At 46.2% G+C, this 19133-nt stretch overlaps 1 protein-coding gene across 1 annotated transcript in view; it reads left to right on the top strand.

The window, feature by feature from the left end:
- Positions 1-299: 299 nt before the first annotated feature.
- Positions 300-19133, top strand: part of RRAS2 (RAS related 2) — a gene marked incomplete at both ends in the record, with an annotated part of 34323 nt that continues 15489 nt past the window's right edge. The window contains one exon of the mRNA XM_079537730.1: positions 300-404. Within this exon, the coding sequence (XP_079393856.1) occupies positions 300-404 (105 nt within the window). The remainder of the gene's footprint in view (positions 405-19133) is intronic.

Genomic DNA, 19133 nt, shown 5'->3' with positions numbered 1-19133 from the left:
TCATTAGCATGGCTGATGATGCGGCCCCGCCCCCCGGCGGCCATTTGTAGCCGCGGCGCCCTGGCTGCGGGGGCGGGCGGCGCTCCCTTCGCTCCGCTCGGCGCTGCTCCTCTCGGCTCGGCGCTGCCGGGCGCTCCGTTACCCGCGCTGTGCCAGCGGCGCGCTCTGTGAGCGGCGGGGCTCGGGGCCGAGCGGGCGGCGGACGGCAGGGAGGGAAGGCGGCGGCGGCGGCGGCGGCGGCGGGCAGGGAGGCGCCGGACCTGGCGGCGCTGCCGCGCTCGGCTCCCCCCGGCTCCCCCATGGCCGCGGGCTGCAGGGACGGCCCGGGGCAGGAGAAGTACCGGCTGGTGGTGGTGGGCGGCGGCGGCGTGGGCAAGTCGGCGCTCACCATCCAGTTCATCCAGGTGAGGCGCGGCGCCGGGGTAGCCCCTCTCGCGGCGCCGGGGAGGTTCCGCTCCGCCCGGCCGCGGCGCCGGGGCCTGGGCGCTGCCCGACGCGCGGAGCCGGGAGGGAGGAAGGCCAGGAGGCGCCCCGCGTTGCCGGTGGGAGGCGGCGACGTGACCTCGAGGGCCCCCCGGGAAGGCGCTGCGGGAGGGAAGGGGCGGCAGCAGCCTCCGGCCTGGCGCTGCCTGCGGCGAGCGGGTGGGGCGGCGACGGGGTGCGAAGCGCGTCCCTGCGGGCGGCGGCGGGGCAGGGCAGGGCAGGGCAGGGCGAGCCGGGCGGCGCGGCTGCCTCGGTGCCGGTGTGCGGCTTACGGAAAAATATGAGGAAAGGTGCGTCCTGTCGCGCGAGGGAGGGCCCTCGGTCTGCCCCTCTGCCGTACCGCTGCGGCGCGCCTTTAGGCTGAGCTTGGGCACGCAGGTAGCTGGCGCTTCAAGAGCTTGGCTTCCTGGGAAGCAGTTGCAAACGGAACGCTGAGATGGGACCGGTTGCCGTCTTCGCAGCTTTGTGCGGCAGCAGGTACCGCGTGTGGCAGAGCGCGTCCATGCCTGCTGCTCTGGGGGCTGCTCGCTTCATTGGCCTGCTGCAGCTGGCTCAGCGCTGCTAACGCAACGCGGTGTGGTCGCTTTGGATGGCATTGCCTGTGTGTTCCTGAGGGCATCCGGGCTGGTGTGAGAGCAGCGTGTGTGGCTGGAGGTCGGTTCTCCGGTGCTGAAGTCTTGGAAAATGCTGCTGAATGAGTTTGTGGAGTCTCTGGCTGTAGCATGGCTTTTGGATAGTCATGGCTAGAAGCGTCGGAGGAGGGAAGGATTCTGCAGAGTGCTGTATTGGTTTCTGTGGGCAATCGCATTGAAACTTTCTTAAAACAAAGCTCAAGATGCACGTGTATGGAAGAAAAACTTTTGTCTCAAGAGCTGCTGTTGGTGCCCCTTTTCCAGAGGAGATCTGTGAAAGAGGAATCTGGCGTCTTCCTGTGTGAGAAACTCGTCGAATTATTAGCTGAAAAAGAACTGTTTCGCTTTAAAAGAGTGGTGTCGGAGCAGCACTGTGGGGCTGAGCTGATGTGTTCAGAGTGAATTTTCCAAAACAACTTATTGTCAGCTTGTATTACATTATCTGCGTTGTTTTGCCCTCTCAGCTGCTTTATCTTGATGTGAAATCTTGCCACTGCAAAGTGATCTTTAGCAGAAGACTTGGCCTCTGAACAACCTGAGAAGTAACTGGGAAATAAAGACCCTCTGTGTGGAGCCTCAGGGGCCTTAGGGACTGGTGTTGTGTGTTTTCTGTACTTGCTGCATTGCTATGGACAATAGGAAATGAAGCTTGATGTGTTGTTTCTTGGCTAGGGTATTTTCTTGAGCTCTTAATCCTTGTGATGGTGTCAAGTGTGCCTGATGCCATGCAGCCACTGCTGTCCTTCCTGCGTGGTGACTGTATTGCTAAACATGTTGTTTTCCTTTTAGGACTGTGTAGAAACTTCTCCAAATTGTTTTAAAATTGATTACAAGCGAGTCACATGCCTCATTGCTGGAATTTCTCAGGATTAAGTGGCCGACTCGTCATTGCCTCACTGCAGCATGGCTCGGTGCTAGGTTTGGCCACACGACAGGACTTGATGTCAGTGAGGGATTTCAGCTCTGTTTTGCTTTGCTATTGCTCGTGATAAAGTGTGGTCGTCACCATCTCAGTTCTGAAGCTCTTCAGGAGGAACGTTTCTTGTTGGTGAATACTTCCCACTTAGGTTTGTTTCCCTGTACTTAAATGGAAGTGCTTCAGGGCTGCTGGTTGCTTCCAGGTAAACAGGGCTGTTGTGCTCAGCCGTGGTGGGAAAGCACGTGTCCTAGTGTACATTGCTTCCTTTAGAGGACTAAAGGGGGATCTATATCTGAAAATAGGAAATGGTTCCCTCTTGTGCGGTGAAATAAGCAAAGAGGAACTGAGGCTGCAGGCAGAACCAGTTGGGCAGCTCTCTGTCACCAGCCCTGGGATCTGCCTGCCCGGTGCATCCCTCCTGCCTTGCTCAGTGCCTGTGGTGGTGGCATGCTGAGGCCGGGCCTCGTATTGGCACTGGAGCCTCCTGGCCTGGGTGCAGCATCTGGCTTGAGAGCGTCAGTGGTGTTTTGTGCTCAAATTTGGGATGAAACAACACTGTTTTGGTCCTGCAGCCAAAGCTCTTCAACTGCATGTGAGCTGTTCAGAAGTTCCTCTTATGCTTGGAGAAGTTGTGGGGTGCACATTTGCAGATGAGGGCTGTCAATGTGTGGTGACTGTCAGGCTCCTCTTGGCCCTTCCTCCAGGGAGATAAACAGAGCTGGGTATTAGGGCTGGTGGGACAGGATTCCATCCTGGAAATTCACAATCATTTCCTCTAAATCAGGATGTGATATATGAACTTTCTGCTGTCCAGTCTGCATGCTGTTAGGACAGGAAGTGGAGAAGTTGTAATTGTGGAGTAGATGGCCCCTGCCACAGCCATAAACCTTAGGAAAGCCCCGGTTAGTGGTAGTTCAACTTCATGCCACGGCCTTTTAAAACTAAGTGCTGGAGCTAAGCATTCCTACTCTTAGCTAAACAATAAACAAATAATCCATCACACTGAGATCCCAGAAGAGGCAGAAGCCTTTTTTTGCAGGCAGCCGAGGCATTTGGGAGCACGAGCCGTGCGGGGCGCACAGCTGTTGCCGCAATAGCTGCTCTCCAGCTGTCATGCAGAGGTCTGTCACAAAATACCCCACATTCCCTTCTAACTCAGCCCTTTGTAATATTCAGGTTTCCTCGCTCAAAGGGAGTGCAGCCTTGCAAGTACTTAATCACCCTCTGCATACTTCTTAGCCTGCAGTTGCCATTTACTTCATGCTTTTTTTGGTTAGCTGGATTGCCGCGCCGCTAGTTTCAGCAGCACGCAGCAGGAATGCCACTGATGTTTTATGTGTCCAAGTATCTGTTCCGCAAAGCTATGGCTGCCTTTGGTCAGAATTTTTAAAATAATTGGTTATGTTCTTCTTCTTTTTAGTGATACTGAAGGTTTTGTTGTGTTTGCATGCTGATCAGCATCCACTGTCTCCCAAGGGTGAATATCGCCAGAGAATGTATTGGTTTGAAAACCTTGAGGTGATGTTGACTGGATGCAGTTCCTTCAGTGTGGCTGAGCTCAGCTTGTCAGTCAGCTTCATGCTAAATGTGGTAATGCATGAATGTGTTTTAGGCTGCTGGGACAATCTGTGCAATGTAAAAGTGTATGTGGGGATCTAATGATTGTGTTTTGTGTGTGTGTGTACTGACCTCGTGCTGTATTTGCATGTGAAAATTTGCAGTAACAATAGTAAGCTTCCTACTGCTCTTCCAGCTGTCAGTAACCAATTCTGATTGGAGCTGAGCTGGTCACTTTATTCAACAAGCAAGCAGAGCAAGTTGGAGGTAGATAGCTAATACTAGGCATTGCTCTGAAAGCAAGCGTGTATGGCTTACAGATGGGTGGTGAGCAGCTGTTTGGAAAAGAGAAAGAAAAGCATATCCAAACTATAGTTTTCACCAGAACATTAGTTCTCAGTACTACAAATACAACTAGGGGTGAGTTGACTGAGCATTATCTTTTATTTGATGGAGTTGTTGGGTGAAAAAATGGCATTGTTCTCAATTTTAAGGTGAGGCTCTAAAACAGCACAGTAAAGCAGATGGAAAAGCAACAACTGAAATGCAGCTGGTGTCCACTCTGGGAGTTGGACAGACTCCGTTGTCTGACTGTCCTGTGCCACTTGTATGTGCTGTGCTTGAGGGTTTAAGCCCCTCTCATTCCTGGGTATTCTGATGAACTGCTGCTGTCAGTCAGAACGTGTTCCTCGAGTGAGCCCATGAAAAAAAAAAAAAAAAATCAAGGAATAAAATGTCACAAATTCCAGGCTGTGGATTCATATGAGGCTATGCTATAACTGTATGCTTACATTGTGGTAAACAGCAGGGTCGTATTACAGTGAGCAGTGTGGTGTGATGCAAGGTGGCAAAACATGATTCAGGGAATGAGTGTCTTTGTGTTGGCATCCACTGAGGTTAAAGGTGGCGTGTGTGTGTGTTGCAGAAGGTGGGAAATGAAAATCCTAATCCAAACAAAACTCTTGTGATGCAGTCACCTGGAAAAATAAGGGCCTGTTTTTCTCTTGTGAAACCTGAAGCCTTGGCTACACGCTTTCCAGAGTGCTGCCACCAGAAAAAGGTTTGTATTGCTCAGTTGTAGATCTGCAGCCTGGCAACTGAAGTAGTTAACTGCTGGCCTAACTTCCTGGCAAAGATGGGTTGAAAGCGCGCCGAGAGCTGCTGAGAACTTGGTGCGATACCCCGGTGTTGCTCCTTGGTGGGGCTAAGTGGTGCAGTCCCTCACCACAGGGGTGTCTGCAAGGCAGACACTGGGGCTCTGCAGTGGTACAATGCATCATAACTTAGCCAGCAGGGATGCCATGCATTGATGTACTTAGAAGGGACACGATGAAAGCAGCTCGTTAATAAGTGAGCCGTGTTCAGAACTGGGCACGCTTCCTTCCCAAACTGAAATTCCTTTGAGATAACTTGCAACTCTTCGCAGTCAGAAAGCACTCTGTTGTGCAGCAGTCACTTGCACAGTAAGTTGGTACTGCTGTGCTGTTGGTTGCTTCCAGTGCCACTTGCACAAGGAGTGCTGGCAGAGCATCCCAGGCTGGGTGCCCTTTGTGCTCGCAGGGTGAATAGCAGCGCTGGCACAGAGCCCTGTGCCCCAGCTATCTGAGAGGCTCCCGGCCTCAGCTGGAGCTCCAGACTGTGCTGCAGGCTGCAGGGGGTGGCTGCTGCAAGCACGGCCCTTTTGGGGTGTGTGAAGGGCGGAGGTGTTCTGCTTCAGGATACCTTACGTTTACGTAACTTGTTGGCATTTACCGATAACATTACCAGCCCCTTGAAGTGCTGCAAGATAACGACCAGCTTTGGTAAGTGACTAGCTGGTAGGAAGCTGGAGTTGTACAGATCTTCCTGAATTAGTCTGTTCTCTGGTCTAGACCTGTGTGATGCTACTGAGTCAGTCCTCATCGCTCACGCTGCTTATCCTGCTGGCTTGGTAATCTTGCGCTCTCTTATGGCCATAACTACTATGGAAATGTAATATCCAGGTAAATGCAGCGTGTATTATGAATGTCTTCTGTTTCGAGAAGAATGTAAAACCAACCCCAGCTGAAATCCTGTTTGTAATTGCTCCTTGTCTCTTGACTTCCCCTCATACTTTGAGTATAACACATCCCCAGATGTCTGGATGTGACTGTGTTCACCCTAGACAAACCTTTAATGGAAGAGGCAGAGTGGATGGGATCCAGATCAGGTAACTTAGTTATAACAAACACCCATAAGGTGCTGTTTGCCATGTGCAGTTGCTGGAGCTTTGCTTTAAAATGGTGATGGACGGAAGTGGTAAGCTGTTACTGCAGGTGTGGGGAGCTGCCTTCTAGGTGAGCTGTTTCTGTATGAGCAGTGAGTGGGGCCCTCCCCGCTGGCCTTGAGCTGTGTTTTTCTTTCCAAAGTGATCCGTGCCCTATCATCTTGAAGAATTTTTTTCTCACTTTTTTTTTTTTTCCTCATGTTCTTTGCCGTTGTTGTTCCGTCTCTCAGCTTTGGTGCTGTTGCTGCTTGCGTCCGAAATAGCCTCTAAGTCCCTCAGGGGGGAACAGGTAATATAAAGAGAAAGTAATATACTTTCTCTCCTAACTTAATCACTTCAAGTAGGAAGCAGGCAGAAAGGATATTTACTTCAGCTCTTTCTTTGCCTTGTCTTATGACGTGCTGTGTGTATGCTTTAAGCTGGGCACATACTAGTGTCACTGCCAAAGTTGCTGTGTGCTCTGTGGTGAGCAGGGCTCCTTCTAGGTGGAGCTGCCATAAGGGTGAAAGCACTGTTGGAACAGGTGGGTTGCCTGCAGGAGGGTTGGGGTGGAGCGCAGCACAAGGGCTTCTCACCTCTGGGTGAGGGAAGGTCACATTCGTGTGTTTATCTAGTGACCAACTGAGTGCTCTGCAACGCTGCCTGGCAGTGAGGTGAGCTCACAGCTTCTGATCTGCCGCAGGTGCAGGAAAAGCTGTGGGGCTGTGCTGAGCTGGGTGGCGGTGGGAGGGTTGTACCACGCTTCTCTCATTACATGGGGCGGTGCTGTGAGCTCTGGTTACGGGCTGAGATCCCGGATGAGGGCAGGTTGTTGGTAGAATCTGTGTAATTTACAATGTGCTGACGTGTGGCACAACTGCCCCAGGAGTGTGTTGGGTGATGTGTGTGGAGCAGGGAAGGTGGCAGGGGCACGGAGCCTTACCTTGGTGGTGGTGGGAGCAGCAGCCAAAACTTGAGAAGAAAAGGAACTCCTCAAGTTCTCTGCAATTCCTGAAACCCTCAGAGTTAAAAATAACCAGGGAATGTTTCTGGCAGGGATCAGTTACGCTGCCTGCACACAGCTCTAGCTGGCAGCGGTGTGAGCATAGCCAGACCCCCAGCATCTTGTTGGCTCCATCAGGGCAGGGGTTGTCATCTGTGGGGGTGGATGCAGGAGGGTTCTCCCACCTGGGTGGGAAGGGAGTAGAATGCAGCAGGATCCCTTTCAGCATGGGAGAGAGAAAGCATTAGCTGCTGACACCAGTGTGCGTTAATCATTAACTTGGTATTCACTCTGACGCATCTGAGTGCTGTAGTTCAAGAGAAAAAGATCTTTATGCAGAAGGTATATGCAGAGCTTTATTTCTCAGCAGATAAACCTTAGGCATCCGTGTTTGGGACTATAAATGCCTGTCAGCTTCCTCAAATCAAGCCAAAAAGCCTTCCCTGAAACTTCTGAGGAAATTATCTAGTGCTGGTCCGAGTGACTGTAGTTATTGAACATGTTGAGTCTCTAGTTGTATTTGCTAGAAAAAGATGAAACTTTAAAGTAATTGTAGTTCCTTTAGCATTTTTTTCTGGCAAAACACACTTCCTCACATCATACCACAGAACATCTAGAGTATTCCTAACTTATGATGATAGAAATCTGTGAGCCTACAAGCAAATCTTGAATGTTTTTGCTGTTTATGTGGCAAGTGGACCATGAAAATGGTAGGATGCCAGTGATAAGTCAGTGTGAAGAATCTGGTGTCTTTGGATGGAAAAGAGATCCGTTAAACATCTTCTGCCATTAGACTCCCTCTGTGTAAGGGAAGCAAATGGGATTATGATGGCACAAACTGCATGCAGCAGGGTGTTTCTACATTCTCCATTCCTCGTAGTATTTCAGTGTTTGTCTTTCCTTCTAAGAAGGTTCTTTGTAATCATGCAAAAAAAAAAGTGCTGATAATGGACTTGTGCCTGTGCTATGCTGAAGGAGGACATACTGTTAGAAATGCGTGTAAGGTTTTTTTGCTAGCTTCCCCCAGTACGTCTGCATTAGCAAAATAAGCAGTGGTGATGTATTTAGATGTTACACAACAAAGAAACTATCAGGCTGTTTTTCATACTTGCCCTGCATTTTCAGTTGCTGCTTGGGATTGTTTCTAGCTGTTGGTCTTCAGAGTTCCCTGGAACTTTGCACTTTGCATGTTGTTCTGCTGCCTGCCCACTGGGCCCTGACCAAGTTATCAAGACTGCGTACCCTGATTGGGATTTCCAAATCACAAACATATGCTGTGCCATTTAGATTTCCCATACGCTGCTTTTCCTTCACCTGATGTCCCTCATCTTTGTGAACTGGCTTCTCGCCTCGCTGGGAGCTCTCAGCTTGGGTATTCGGGGTGTGGGGGAGCATCCTCGTGCCCGGCAGAGTAGTCTGTAGGCTGTGTGCTGAAATGAATGATTCCCAGGCCCTCAAGTTGGAAGGTGAGCCTGTATGAAGCCAAAGTAATCCTTAGCGTGTAAGCAGTGTAAGAGCACTAAAATGAGGAGCTCCGAAGAGTGGAAATGCATCTTATCTCTATCTCTTAGGGACAGGTGGTGGTCGTCTGCTCCTGCCGGGGGAATGTTGCCCACTATCTGTGTTGGTGGGATTGTATGGGGAAAGAGCTTTAAACCTTAGCAGTTGCCTCCTTTGTCCTGACTTTATCTGCCTTTCTCTAAGTAGGTTGCATTCCTCACATTTTTAATAGTGGCTTCCCCTCCTCCATAGCTGCTTTGCCTTGTGTCGTGGGGCGCTGTGAATTTTTAGACTTGTGCTCCAGGAACCCTCTCCAGGAAAGGAAACTGAAGATCAAATCATTCTGCTTGGAGCAGAATTTGCAAATCTACTGTGTGCAGAGTGAGTTCAGTGTAGTGGTGACTTAGGATCTTAAAATCCAGCTGAGTTTGTACAAAGGCAGGGATTTTGTTCATGGTTTAAGGGTTTTTGTATCCTGAGACAAAATTGCACTTGGGTTTTCTGCTTGTTTTTGTTTTCAATTTACAAATACTCATAGGAGAATAACCAGAAGCTCTGCGTCTCATGCAGTGAATCTCCTATGCGAGGGAAAGTGGTGGTGATCTGGGAGAATGAGCTCAGCCTGCCTGTGGGAGATGAACAGCTTCAGCTTCAACCGCTTGCGTCGGCCTTTGGGGTCTGACAGCTATTTCCTAAACCTGATGCACTCTGACTGTCAAGGCCAGAGCACATCCAAAGAGGACTCTGTTGTAACTCCATCTCTTAGAATTGTATCAGCATAGTAGTAGTGCAGTCTTGGTTCTGTTCAACAAGTTTGTGATGGACACAGCCTATCTAATTGCTTCTGAGCTCTGTGTGGAAGGTTTCTTTTTATACGTTCACAGAAAAGGAGCTTAGGGTTCAAATCAGAGAGTTTTCTAATGCTGGAAGAAGGCCTTTAGTTGATGGCATCTGTTCTGTCTGTGCGAGTAACTTAACGTTGGTTTTGCCATTAGCTGATGGCTGCAGAGCTCTGTGCAGTGATGTTATGCTGAGAGATAAGGTGCTATCCTAATTGGCTAAGGGAGAGTTAACCAACAAGAAGATAAGGTGACCTGAAGCCTTTCTTGTTACACTGATGGTCTGGCTGTCCTTAGACTTCATCAGTAGTTACTGAAAGTCTGAATAGCACTGAATAGTCCATTATTCTAAGTATGATGAAGTTGAAGAACCTGTTTTTAATCTGTAAAAACGAGAGAAACTAATGTGCTTTCCTGTGGTTTGGGTGCAGAGGGCTGGCTGCTTGTGCATTCCACGCTGTTTTCTCTTCACTGAATGCCTTTACCACAAGATCACTACTCGGTAGAATATGGGAGCGGAAATAGCAGTAGGGTATGGTTTTTCTTTTTTCTTCTAAAAACCAAAGAGAACCAACAAAAACAACTGATCAGCCCTCCTGCATTCTAAAACCCTCTGTAAGCAAAGAAATTAAAGGTCTGCACACCGCTCACACATTTAAGATGGCCTTTGCTGTGTTCCTGCCTCTATGCATTTAATCAGAGCGCTTGCGTGAGTTCTTGTTTGCTTGAGAAGATGATGAAATAATGGCACTTTCAACTTATTTATATAAACAATATGTTTGTTTGTGCATGCAGTGTGTGATCAGGAGGAGAATTGCGTGGTGTTATTTGAGTTTGGAGTTTTTTGTATAGATGATTTTTGTAATGAGAAGTCTTTTTTTTTTCTTCTTTTTATGGGTAACTTTTTCTTCAAAGTGAGGTGTTCTGAGCCCTTTCTGAGAAGGTGCAGAGTAAAGGTACTTCTCCAAGCACTGCTGAACTGGTACAGTATTGGGGGGCTGCAGCAGGCTGCAAATCTGAGCAGTGTAGTACGAGTGCCTCCCTTCTGCACATGGTAGGAGTGGAGCTGGAGTAATTTAGCTTAGTTTCTGTGAATATGAACATTCTCCAGATGGATGACTGAACTTGCTTTGTTTCAAATGGTTTTACTACAGAATGTCCTGGATTGTGGTCTTACACCTTAGGGTAGCAAATTCTCTTGCTGTGCTTTCTGCAGCACCAACTGCTGCTTGGACTGTGGCACGCAGAAGTGGAGTGGGGAACGTGTGAATTGCTTTGAAGGGGGCTGAAAAGCAACTCGAAAGAGGTTATGCTTTAAAAGCAGGAGCTTCCCTCCTGGAAAAACTAGTGGGACCTGCCGAGCTGGGAGGCTGAACCAGTGTAATGGAGCTGACTGCAGCACACAACAGTGTAAGTTTGTCATCTTAAGATAATGAGCAAAAAGGATCTTCTTTGTAAGTCATTACTAGCCTCTATAGAAATCTTTCTGTGCTGGATTCATACCAGTATCTTTTTTCCCAAGCTTGCTGTCTGCTCTGATACTGAGTTATGGTGTATAGGTTTAAGTAATATTTTCTTAAAGGAAAAATATCTTGGTTAAGAACAAATCACTGTGTTTTCTTTTTGGCAGTGTCTGCTCACAGAATCTATCCTGAAGAAGGTACTTTGTTTTATTCAGGTTTGATTACGAGTTAGTAGACATAAAATCAGAGACAGAAAATTCAGAACAGCAGGTAGCAGAAGCGATTTGTCTTAAGCAAAGAAATATGACAAGCATGATCAAGTTTATCTTTAACAAGCACTTGTCCTGCCTTCCTTTTCTTGTTGTGAATATTGTCTTCATGGCTTAGCTAATATGTTTACCAAAACTTTTCGTGACCTGTGCTCACACCTGTGTTTTCCACTTAGCTTTTCTCCTTCACTGCTGCCTCTAAAGGAATGTGATACAGAGAACTCAGTGTGTATCCTCCGATGCAAATGAGTGAATCATGTGCCCTGCCTGCTCTGCTCAGGCCGAGGGCAGTTCGTAAGTTTAGAAAACAAGTTTATTTGAGAACTTATGTAAATTTTTGTCAGAATGAGAGTGTGAGGGGACAGAAGGGAAACCACCGTGCTGGAAACCCCCCAGAACAAATTTTGACTAACCGTGTAGTGCTGTAAAACTGAAGTATCTGAATATGTGTTTGAATCCTTCATTTTTAAACGTCTATGCTTTTTATGAGCCTAAATATCCAAAAGCCCACGATCTTACATGTCAGATAATGCAATTGTCAACATGAATACAATGTGTGAGAAAGCTAAATGCTAAACTTTTTTTGGTGATGTGCATCTCTTATTTTCCTGTAGAACTTGAAATCTAGTTAGCCTGCTTAAATACAAAGTTGTGCTAGGAAAAATAATAAAATCTATTCAAAGGATATCTGGTAAAGAGTTGTCCTTGCAGTTTGGTGCAAATGTGCCTGTGACTCTGTAGTATTTGTTGCCTGCCTTTTATTAAGGAAAGCCACTAGGAAAAAGGATTCAGGAGTGTCTAAGTACACAAAGCTTTGATTTTTGCAGAGGGATGAATAGAAAAAGTACTTAATGATGCTAGAATTCATCTAAGGTCTGTCCTAGGTAAACTAGTGGTGCCTTCCCATGTTCTGTCTGGGCTGAGGCAATTACTAAAATGAAGCATGCAGAAGAGTAATTTGCAGTCAGCAGAAAGAAAAGGCCTTTATGTAGGGGGTGGGCTTTAGAGCCTTTATGAAAGCAATACTAGAAGTGCCCTCCTTGGAAAATTTTCACATCTCTGCCATGCTGATGTTTCCCCTGAGGTTCATAGAATTGTTAAGGGTTGAAAGAGACCACTAAGATCACCTAGTCCAACTGCCAACCCATCCTCCTCATGCCCACAAACCTGTGTCCCTAAGTACCACATCAGTCCTTTTATCAAACACGCGCAGGGATGATGACTCCACCACTTCCCTGGGCAGCCTGCTCCAATGCTACCCCACTCTCTCTAAGATGAGATTATTCCTGATTGGATGTCAGGGGGAAGCTCTTTACTGAGAGAATGGTGAGGTGCTGGAACAGGCTGCCTAGAGAGGCTGTGGATGTCCTGTCCCTGGAGGTGTTCAAGATCAGGTTGGATGCAGCCCTGGGCAGCCTGATCTAGCATAAGATCTGGAGGTTTGTGGTCCTGCCTGAGGCAGGGGAGTTGGAACTTGATGATGGTCTCTTCCAATCCAAGCCGTTAAATGATTCCGATATCCAACCTGAACCTCCTTGGCACAACTTCAGGCTGTTTCCTCTTATCCTGTTGCTAGTGAGGGTTTAACAGTGCGCTGGGGAAGGATGTAAAAAGGAGGATGGTAGAATCTGTAGTTCTCTTGGTGGTCATAAGTTCTGCTGGTTTACAGGGAGTCCACCACTATATTGGATGCATTTTGATCTTAAGCCTTGTTTGCATTATTAATTTGCTAACTGCTGAAGCAGAACTGCATCCATGAGCTTTAGATGGTAGTACTAGAAGGGGACAGCTGTCTTGGTCTGCACTATCGCAGCATCTCTTGCTAGGCTCGTGTTTGAAGCGCTGTACTTTGAAAGATGAAATTCTGCACCTGTAGTTTCCTGAGAAAGGCTCTTCAGTGGGGAGAATGGGTTTTGCCCCAGCATCCAGCCCTTCAGAGAAATAATGGCTGAACAAAGTGCTATTTCCTTTTAGTGGTGTTTGTCTGCTGCTGTAGTGGTGTGTGAAGAACTATTTTGGGACCTGCTTTAACATCCTGTATATCTGAATGCTGGGGGAGAAAACACGAAGCCTTGTTTCCCAGTGATCTAAGGTCTGCATGGCTCCAGCACATGCTCCTGGCTCCAAGAGAAGCAAGTCCCTGAGTGGTGAGGGGAGACCTGTATGCAGAACTCAGTGCATGCGTTGGCTTGCTACAGCTGGCTGCATCACAGAGGTGATGCTGCTCAGTGTGGGGCTGCTGTCACCATGCATGTGCTTTCTTTGCTGCTACCATACATGGCCATACTGTTAAAAAAAAAAAAAAAAAAAAAAAAAAATTAAAAGAAAAATAAAAAACCTTGTTGACTGCTTGTGGTGGCGGAGCATGCAGCACTGCAGCTGAATGTTTACTTGCAGTGTCTTGATGTGGTTCATAATAGATGTGGCTTTTTGTAATGCGAAAATAGATATTTGCACACGAGGCTGTACTTTGTGGCATTGCGTGGTGCGAAGCAGACATGAGCATGAGAATGAGCCTGCTAATGCTCAGCTCATGGTGTGTTGCAGGAGGTGGTTATTTCTCTGCCTCAGTTATAACACCAGCTGGCTGGGAGGTAGCTGGGCGAAGCAGCCCTTGCTGTTGAGATCATGAGCTCTCCAAAGGCATTGAAGATGGTATTAACACACAACTGCATAGGCCCTCTAGCTCAAGAGTCATGTAAAATATTCATCTTGTTAGAGCCAGAAATACTTAATATCTGTGTTCCCATTCCACACAGTGTCTGTGTTAACACCAAGCAAGAAGCGAGCTCCCCCTGAACCTGCATTGTGGTTTGGGTGGCACTGAGAGTGGCACTACCCTGCAGGTGCAGAGACTAAGGGGAAGAGATGCTATAGTTAGTTTTAGTATAAGCAAATATTTTGCTCATAAATAGGCTTGTTTTTAGATGGAAATAATGCCTGCTTAAACGCATAGACTGAATGCAGGAGACAAGCTTTTTGAACATAAAATTTGAGGACATGAGTGTGTTTCCCTTCAATACTCTTTAAAACCTGAAGTTTCTGTGGCTAAAAGCTCTGGTGCTCACTGGAGCTTCAGGATCTCTTCCTTTTCCCTCCAGACCAGCAACCAGGCTGCACTGAGCAAGGCAGCACCTGTGACCAGTTCTGCAGCACCAAAACTTGCTCACACATCAGAAGTAGCGACTATAAAATTGCTTGATAGCTCTGGTTCCTGGAATTGGGGTCTGTTCACACTTACCCATAAGTAAGCCTTGTTCATGTTGTACTTTCCCTGTGTGAGTGGTGCTGTTTGGTGGGGCCTGTGGTGAGTGGGCAGTGAGCACTGTCTCTGGGAAAGCACAGTAAACACTTGTATATAAACTGTAAATGTCACTCTGCACGTTTGCTGATAAAAGTGAATTTGCTGATTCTGAGCAAGCTTGTGTCACTGTGGTATGGACTGAAGTGTAGCACAAGTGTGTGACATCAAAAGAAGATAAATGCAAGGGCTGGAGCTATTGCAGGAGCCTGTGCTCATCTGGACTTGTGGGAATGACACCAGACATGGAACAGCAACTTCCCATATTTCACAACTATCAGTCTGGTTTTTTATTTTTACTTTTTCCTTCTGAGCATTGAGGATAAAATTTCCCACATTACCTCTTCCTTCTGTCCTGTAGCCTAACACTGATGAGAAAAGCAGTCTGAATGACGCTGTCAGATGTAAAGAAGTTGCCTTTGATCTGGAAGTCTGCTACTGATTGTAGTAAGTGGAATAAGTCTTCACAGTCATTATAGGAGTTTTTCCAGGGGCATAAAGAGTTTTAACTTCAGTGCAAGCACTGGTTAGGCTGGAAAGAAAAGCGCTGTACTGCACTGGTGCCTGGAAAGTGCTTGCTATTTTTCAAAGACATTTGTCCAGCTGAAGCTTTCTTTCAAGTCCAAACTGTGGGTTCCTTTAACGCCTTATATTAGATTTACAATCATTTGTTTTATGGAAACTTAGTGCTTCCAAAAATAGTGGTGTTAGCTGGAGCTGCTTCTTTTGAAGCAGTAGTGTCGACATCTGTGGGAACTGCCTCTGTTTAATGGACCTGTGCTTTTCCACAGGCATCGTGCCTCATTGTGATTTCAGGTTAATCTCTCTGAAATCCATGCCAGATCTCTCTAGTGAGCAGGGGTAGAATTTCTCCGTCGTACAGAGTTGCATGTTCAGTGGTGCGGTGGCTATCACATTGCTCTGCTCTGTTTGGCTGACAATGGTCAGGTTCAGTCTTTTCCCCTGATTGCTCAAGTGCTGTGTTCAGGTTGACAGACCAAACAAAGGGACGCTTGTGTGTTGGGAGCCAGAACTGTGCTGTTGCTGCTGCTAAAAGGCTTTCTGCTCCTCTTCTACCTGGCCAAGTTCTCTCTTTTTCACAGTCGGTAGGTTAACTTGACACCTTGCCTTAAGGATGAGGTAGAAAATGCTCCTAAGTCTTGTTTGGCTCTAAATCCCAAGCTAAGGGTATAAATACTTCTTGTTTTCCTATCTGGGTTAAGAAAACAGCATTGTAGCGTCAGTCCCTTGAAAAAACATCTTGTGGAAAGTATGCTAAGGTTATGGAGCTTAGTGCTGGACTTTGGAGTGATTGGCATGTAGATGCTGTGCTTTTTTCACATTCCTGCTTGCTTTAGGAGCCTGCCAGATAATATTTGGTGACCAGGATAAATCTTCTTTCTATTTGAGGTTTTACTTGGCCATGGACTTCAGAGAATCTGTTTCATAAGGCAAAAAAAAAAAAAAAAAAAAAAAAGCACATTTTCATCTTGGACTGCAGAACGACAACTGATAGGGATGTGCCAGAACAGCAGTTCTGGGGATGTTGGCAGTGCTGTAGCATGGGGTTCGTATGTGTTGAGGCATAGGATCTCATCTGCTGCTGCTTTCAAGCTGCGTCTGCTGTGGTGTGAAGGAAACTTAAAGTGCCTTGTTAAAAGCGTGCATTTAATACGTTATCACTATAGTAGCTTCTCAGTATGAACTTTTTGTCTACCAGCTTGCCACCTGCCAGCGATTCAGATACCCTTTTCATAAGGGAAAGCTGTCTCAGATGTTTTCATTTGAAATTATTTTGCTACATGCACTACCGTGGTAACATACGTTATTTAGCTTTGGATATTGGCACACCTAAAGGATTAACACACTTCCAAGAAGCTGATGACTTCATAGGTAGACAACCACTTCCATCATTGGCATTTAAGATTTTTCAGGACTTGAGGTTAACTGCTTTGTGGGTTTTAGCTGGACGAGGATTTGGGAGGAAAGCTGCTAATTACTGGCCTTGCTAATGAAAATGGATGGCTAAATAACTCGGCTGCCACTTCAGCATTCTTGGCACTTCTGGTTATGACACTTTCAAAACTTAAAGATTACAGTAATTGTCTGTAGTCTATGAAATGAGTCTAGACATTCTTGTCTAAGGCCAAAAGGTTGGAGTTAAATAAATACACGATTTGGACAAATAAAGCCATCAGAATCATGCTTGTCCAACACAATAGTTCTTAGTAGATTTAAGTACTATTTTATAGCTCTTCCTAAATAATTAGCTTCTAATGATCAGCTAATAAATTTTGGAAAATAAAGTACTCTGTGCCTCGCTAATGAAGCGGAACGTTTTCGTGTTGGATGTTGTCCAAGCTGGTGTTCAAGAATTCCGTGGGGCTTACTGTGGTAACGGGGGAAAAAAAAGGGGTGGAACCTAATGCATTGCTATCTCTGACTGCAGTGACCTCACAGAGTAAGTGAGGTGTGGTGCGGGCTTGGAAAATCATCTTCACTTTTAATTACATGCTAATGATTCTTTGCCATTTTTCTTTCATTAACGGATCAAATGGCATATAGCGAAAACTGCTGGGAGCTCCCACTCTTTTGGTTCAGCCTGTTTGGCAGGTTTTACTCACTTATTTGGGCTAGAAGGTGTGCATTAAAGTAATACTATGGGTCCAGATGTCCATAGCTGGGGCCAGACAATCTGAGAAGTCTAGTTAACAAGCAATTTGCTCGCTGCAAATTCTAACAGTTGTGATTTAAGGTAAATGCTCAGACTCTCCTCCAGGGTTTATCTTTGCTGTGGAGTCAAAGTTTTCAATCTGTACTTGAGCACTTTCTGTGCATCTAAAGGATGGATCTAAAGGATCTAAAGGGACTGCAAAGTGGCTTCATAAGGTTGTGAATGCCCTGAACATAGCTTTGTAGCCTCTAACCTGAGGTCTCTTGCTGACTGTTTTAAATAGGTCTCAGAACTATGAACTGATGAGCTATATAAATTGATTCTAACCGTACCTCATTACAGTACTTAAATTTATGAATCAAAACCTCTTGTTACGCAGCTGGATCATATATAACATCATTAGAACAAGTAAGCTCCAGCCCCCTACCCTCAGGGGGACTTCACTGGGAAAATTTTTTCCACCTACAGCTGTAGTCCTATTATCTGGTTATACACCTTTCCTAAAGTCAGATTATAAGTGTAAAAAGATGTGGGCTTCTTGAGGTGGGAACTCAGATGATCCTAAGGAGTTTGTATGCATATGTCTGAGCCTAATAAAGTCTTACAGATGAGAAGATAGGATGTACAGAATACTTAAATGTTTCTCGAGTTGCAAATGGCTCTTGCATATATCTGTTGTGAAGCAAAAATGAAATCAAGATTCATCTGTGCTTGCAGGATAGAGCGTGTTTTCTAATCAGACATGTTTAAACTTGAGAAATTGCATTGCCTCCTTCAAAGAACATTGCTGGCGCTTACTGCCATTAAAGGGCATTAATTCAAGGCTGTACAGAGAAGTCTTAAAAGACAGGGAACGTGAACTTTTCTCTGATCCTGAGTGCTGAGGGCTGTATTGCCATAAGCAGCCAGAGTCCAGAGTTTAAGGTCCGTGTATCTTACAGCATGTCTGGGAGGGCACTTGGCGCTCAGTAGGATAGCTGTAAACCAGAAGCAAGCGCTTGCAGGCTGCATAGCTCCCACTGCTGAGCTATGTGCAGCATGGGGAGCTGTCAGCTAGCAATGGGAGAAATGTAAGCACAGCACTGGCTTGGATTGAATTTAAATCTGAAGACTGTTTTAAAAATATTTTTCCAAGTTTTTTTTTTTTTTAAAGGTGTTCACATACAGTTCTTAACTGAGCCAAAGGCTGCTCCTTCCTGTGACAAAATACATGAGTTAAAAACCCTTTCATTGGTGTTGATGTTACATGCATGTAAGCACTATCCGCTCTGTCCATAACTCAAATGCTGAGGTTGCATTAACACTTCACAAGAGTTCTCCTGACAGTTTGTTTAAGCCTGGCAGGAAGTTAGCGAGAAGACGTGCCATCTTTTCCAATAAAGCATTTGCCATATTTATTCTGTGAGCCTGTGTGATAGGAGCACACACAATTTGTCAGGCTGCCTTGGTTATGTGTCAGATGCCTTTTCTCTGAGACAATATGCCACTTCTTCACGGATCCTCAAGTTTTTTTTTTTTTTTCTTCCCAGAATCCTGTATTTATCTGCTCAGAAGTCAGAAGCTCTCCAGTTCCTGCTGAGCCCAAGCCATTCTTTATAGTTGCTACAGGGCAAAAATGGGAGCAGAAGTGAACGTGTTTGTGAATGGGGAAGTTCAAGTCACTTCAATGCAGAAATGAAAAGTGCTTAGAAAGGATTCAGATATATGGGCTGGTCTTCAAAATGGAGATGCTTCCTCCTGTATCCCCTCGTTCCCTCCCAACCTCTGTTTCCCAGCACCTTTGGGAGAAGCTGAGTTGGCTTTGCTTTTAAGTACTTTGGGTAGGGACTGCTGCAAAGCCCATGGAGGAGAGCTGTATTATATGGCTATGTACAATAAATGCCTGTGTACCAAACAATTATTTAATATTTCTTTCTGATGTGGTTGTTCCCTATATATGGCGTGGAGAAGGGAGAGGCACAAGAATGTATGACTGGGCAATGGGATTGATTCTTCGGTGCTTCCAAGCAAAGCAGTTTCTTGACAATGTATTAGAGATCCATAGATATAACTCGCACTCCTCTCTCTAGTATATACTTAACTAAGCCAGATGTTTGTTTTGTATCCCACAAAGTCTTGTTTAGGATTTAAGACTTGTACTTCACAGACTACAAATGATGGGAGTAGTGTGGTGGGACTGCTCTTAGACCTTTGTGGGCGATGTGAGAACTTTGCCTTCTCTGAGACTTTTGCAGGTGTGACCTTAATCATATATATCACTATTTTATGT

This window comes from Tetrao urogallus (genome assembly GCF_951394365.1).
Source record: "Tetrao urogallus genome assembly, chromosome: 6".
Taxonomy (NCBI): Eukaryota; Metazoa; Chordata; class Aves; order Galliformes; family Phasianidae; genus Tetrao; species Tetrao urogallus.
This window is presented reverse-complemented; position numbering and strand designations above follow the sequence as displayed.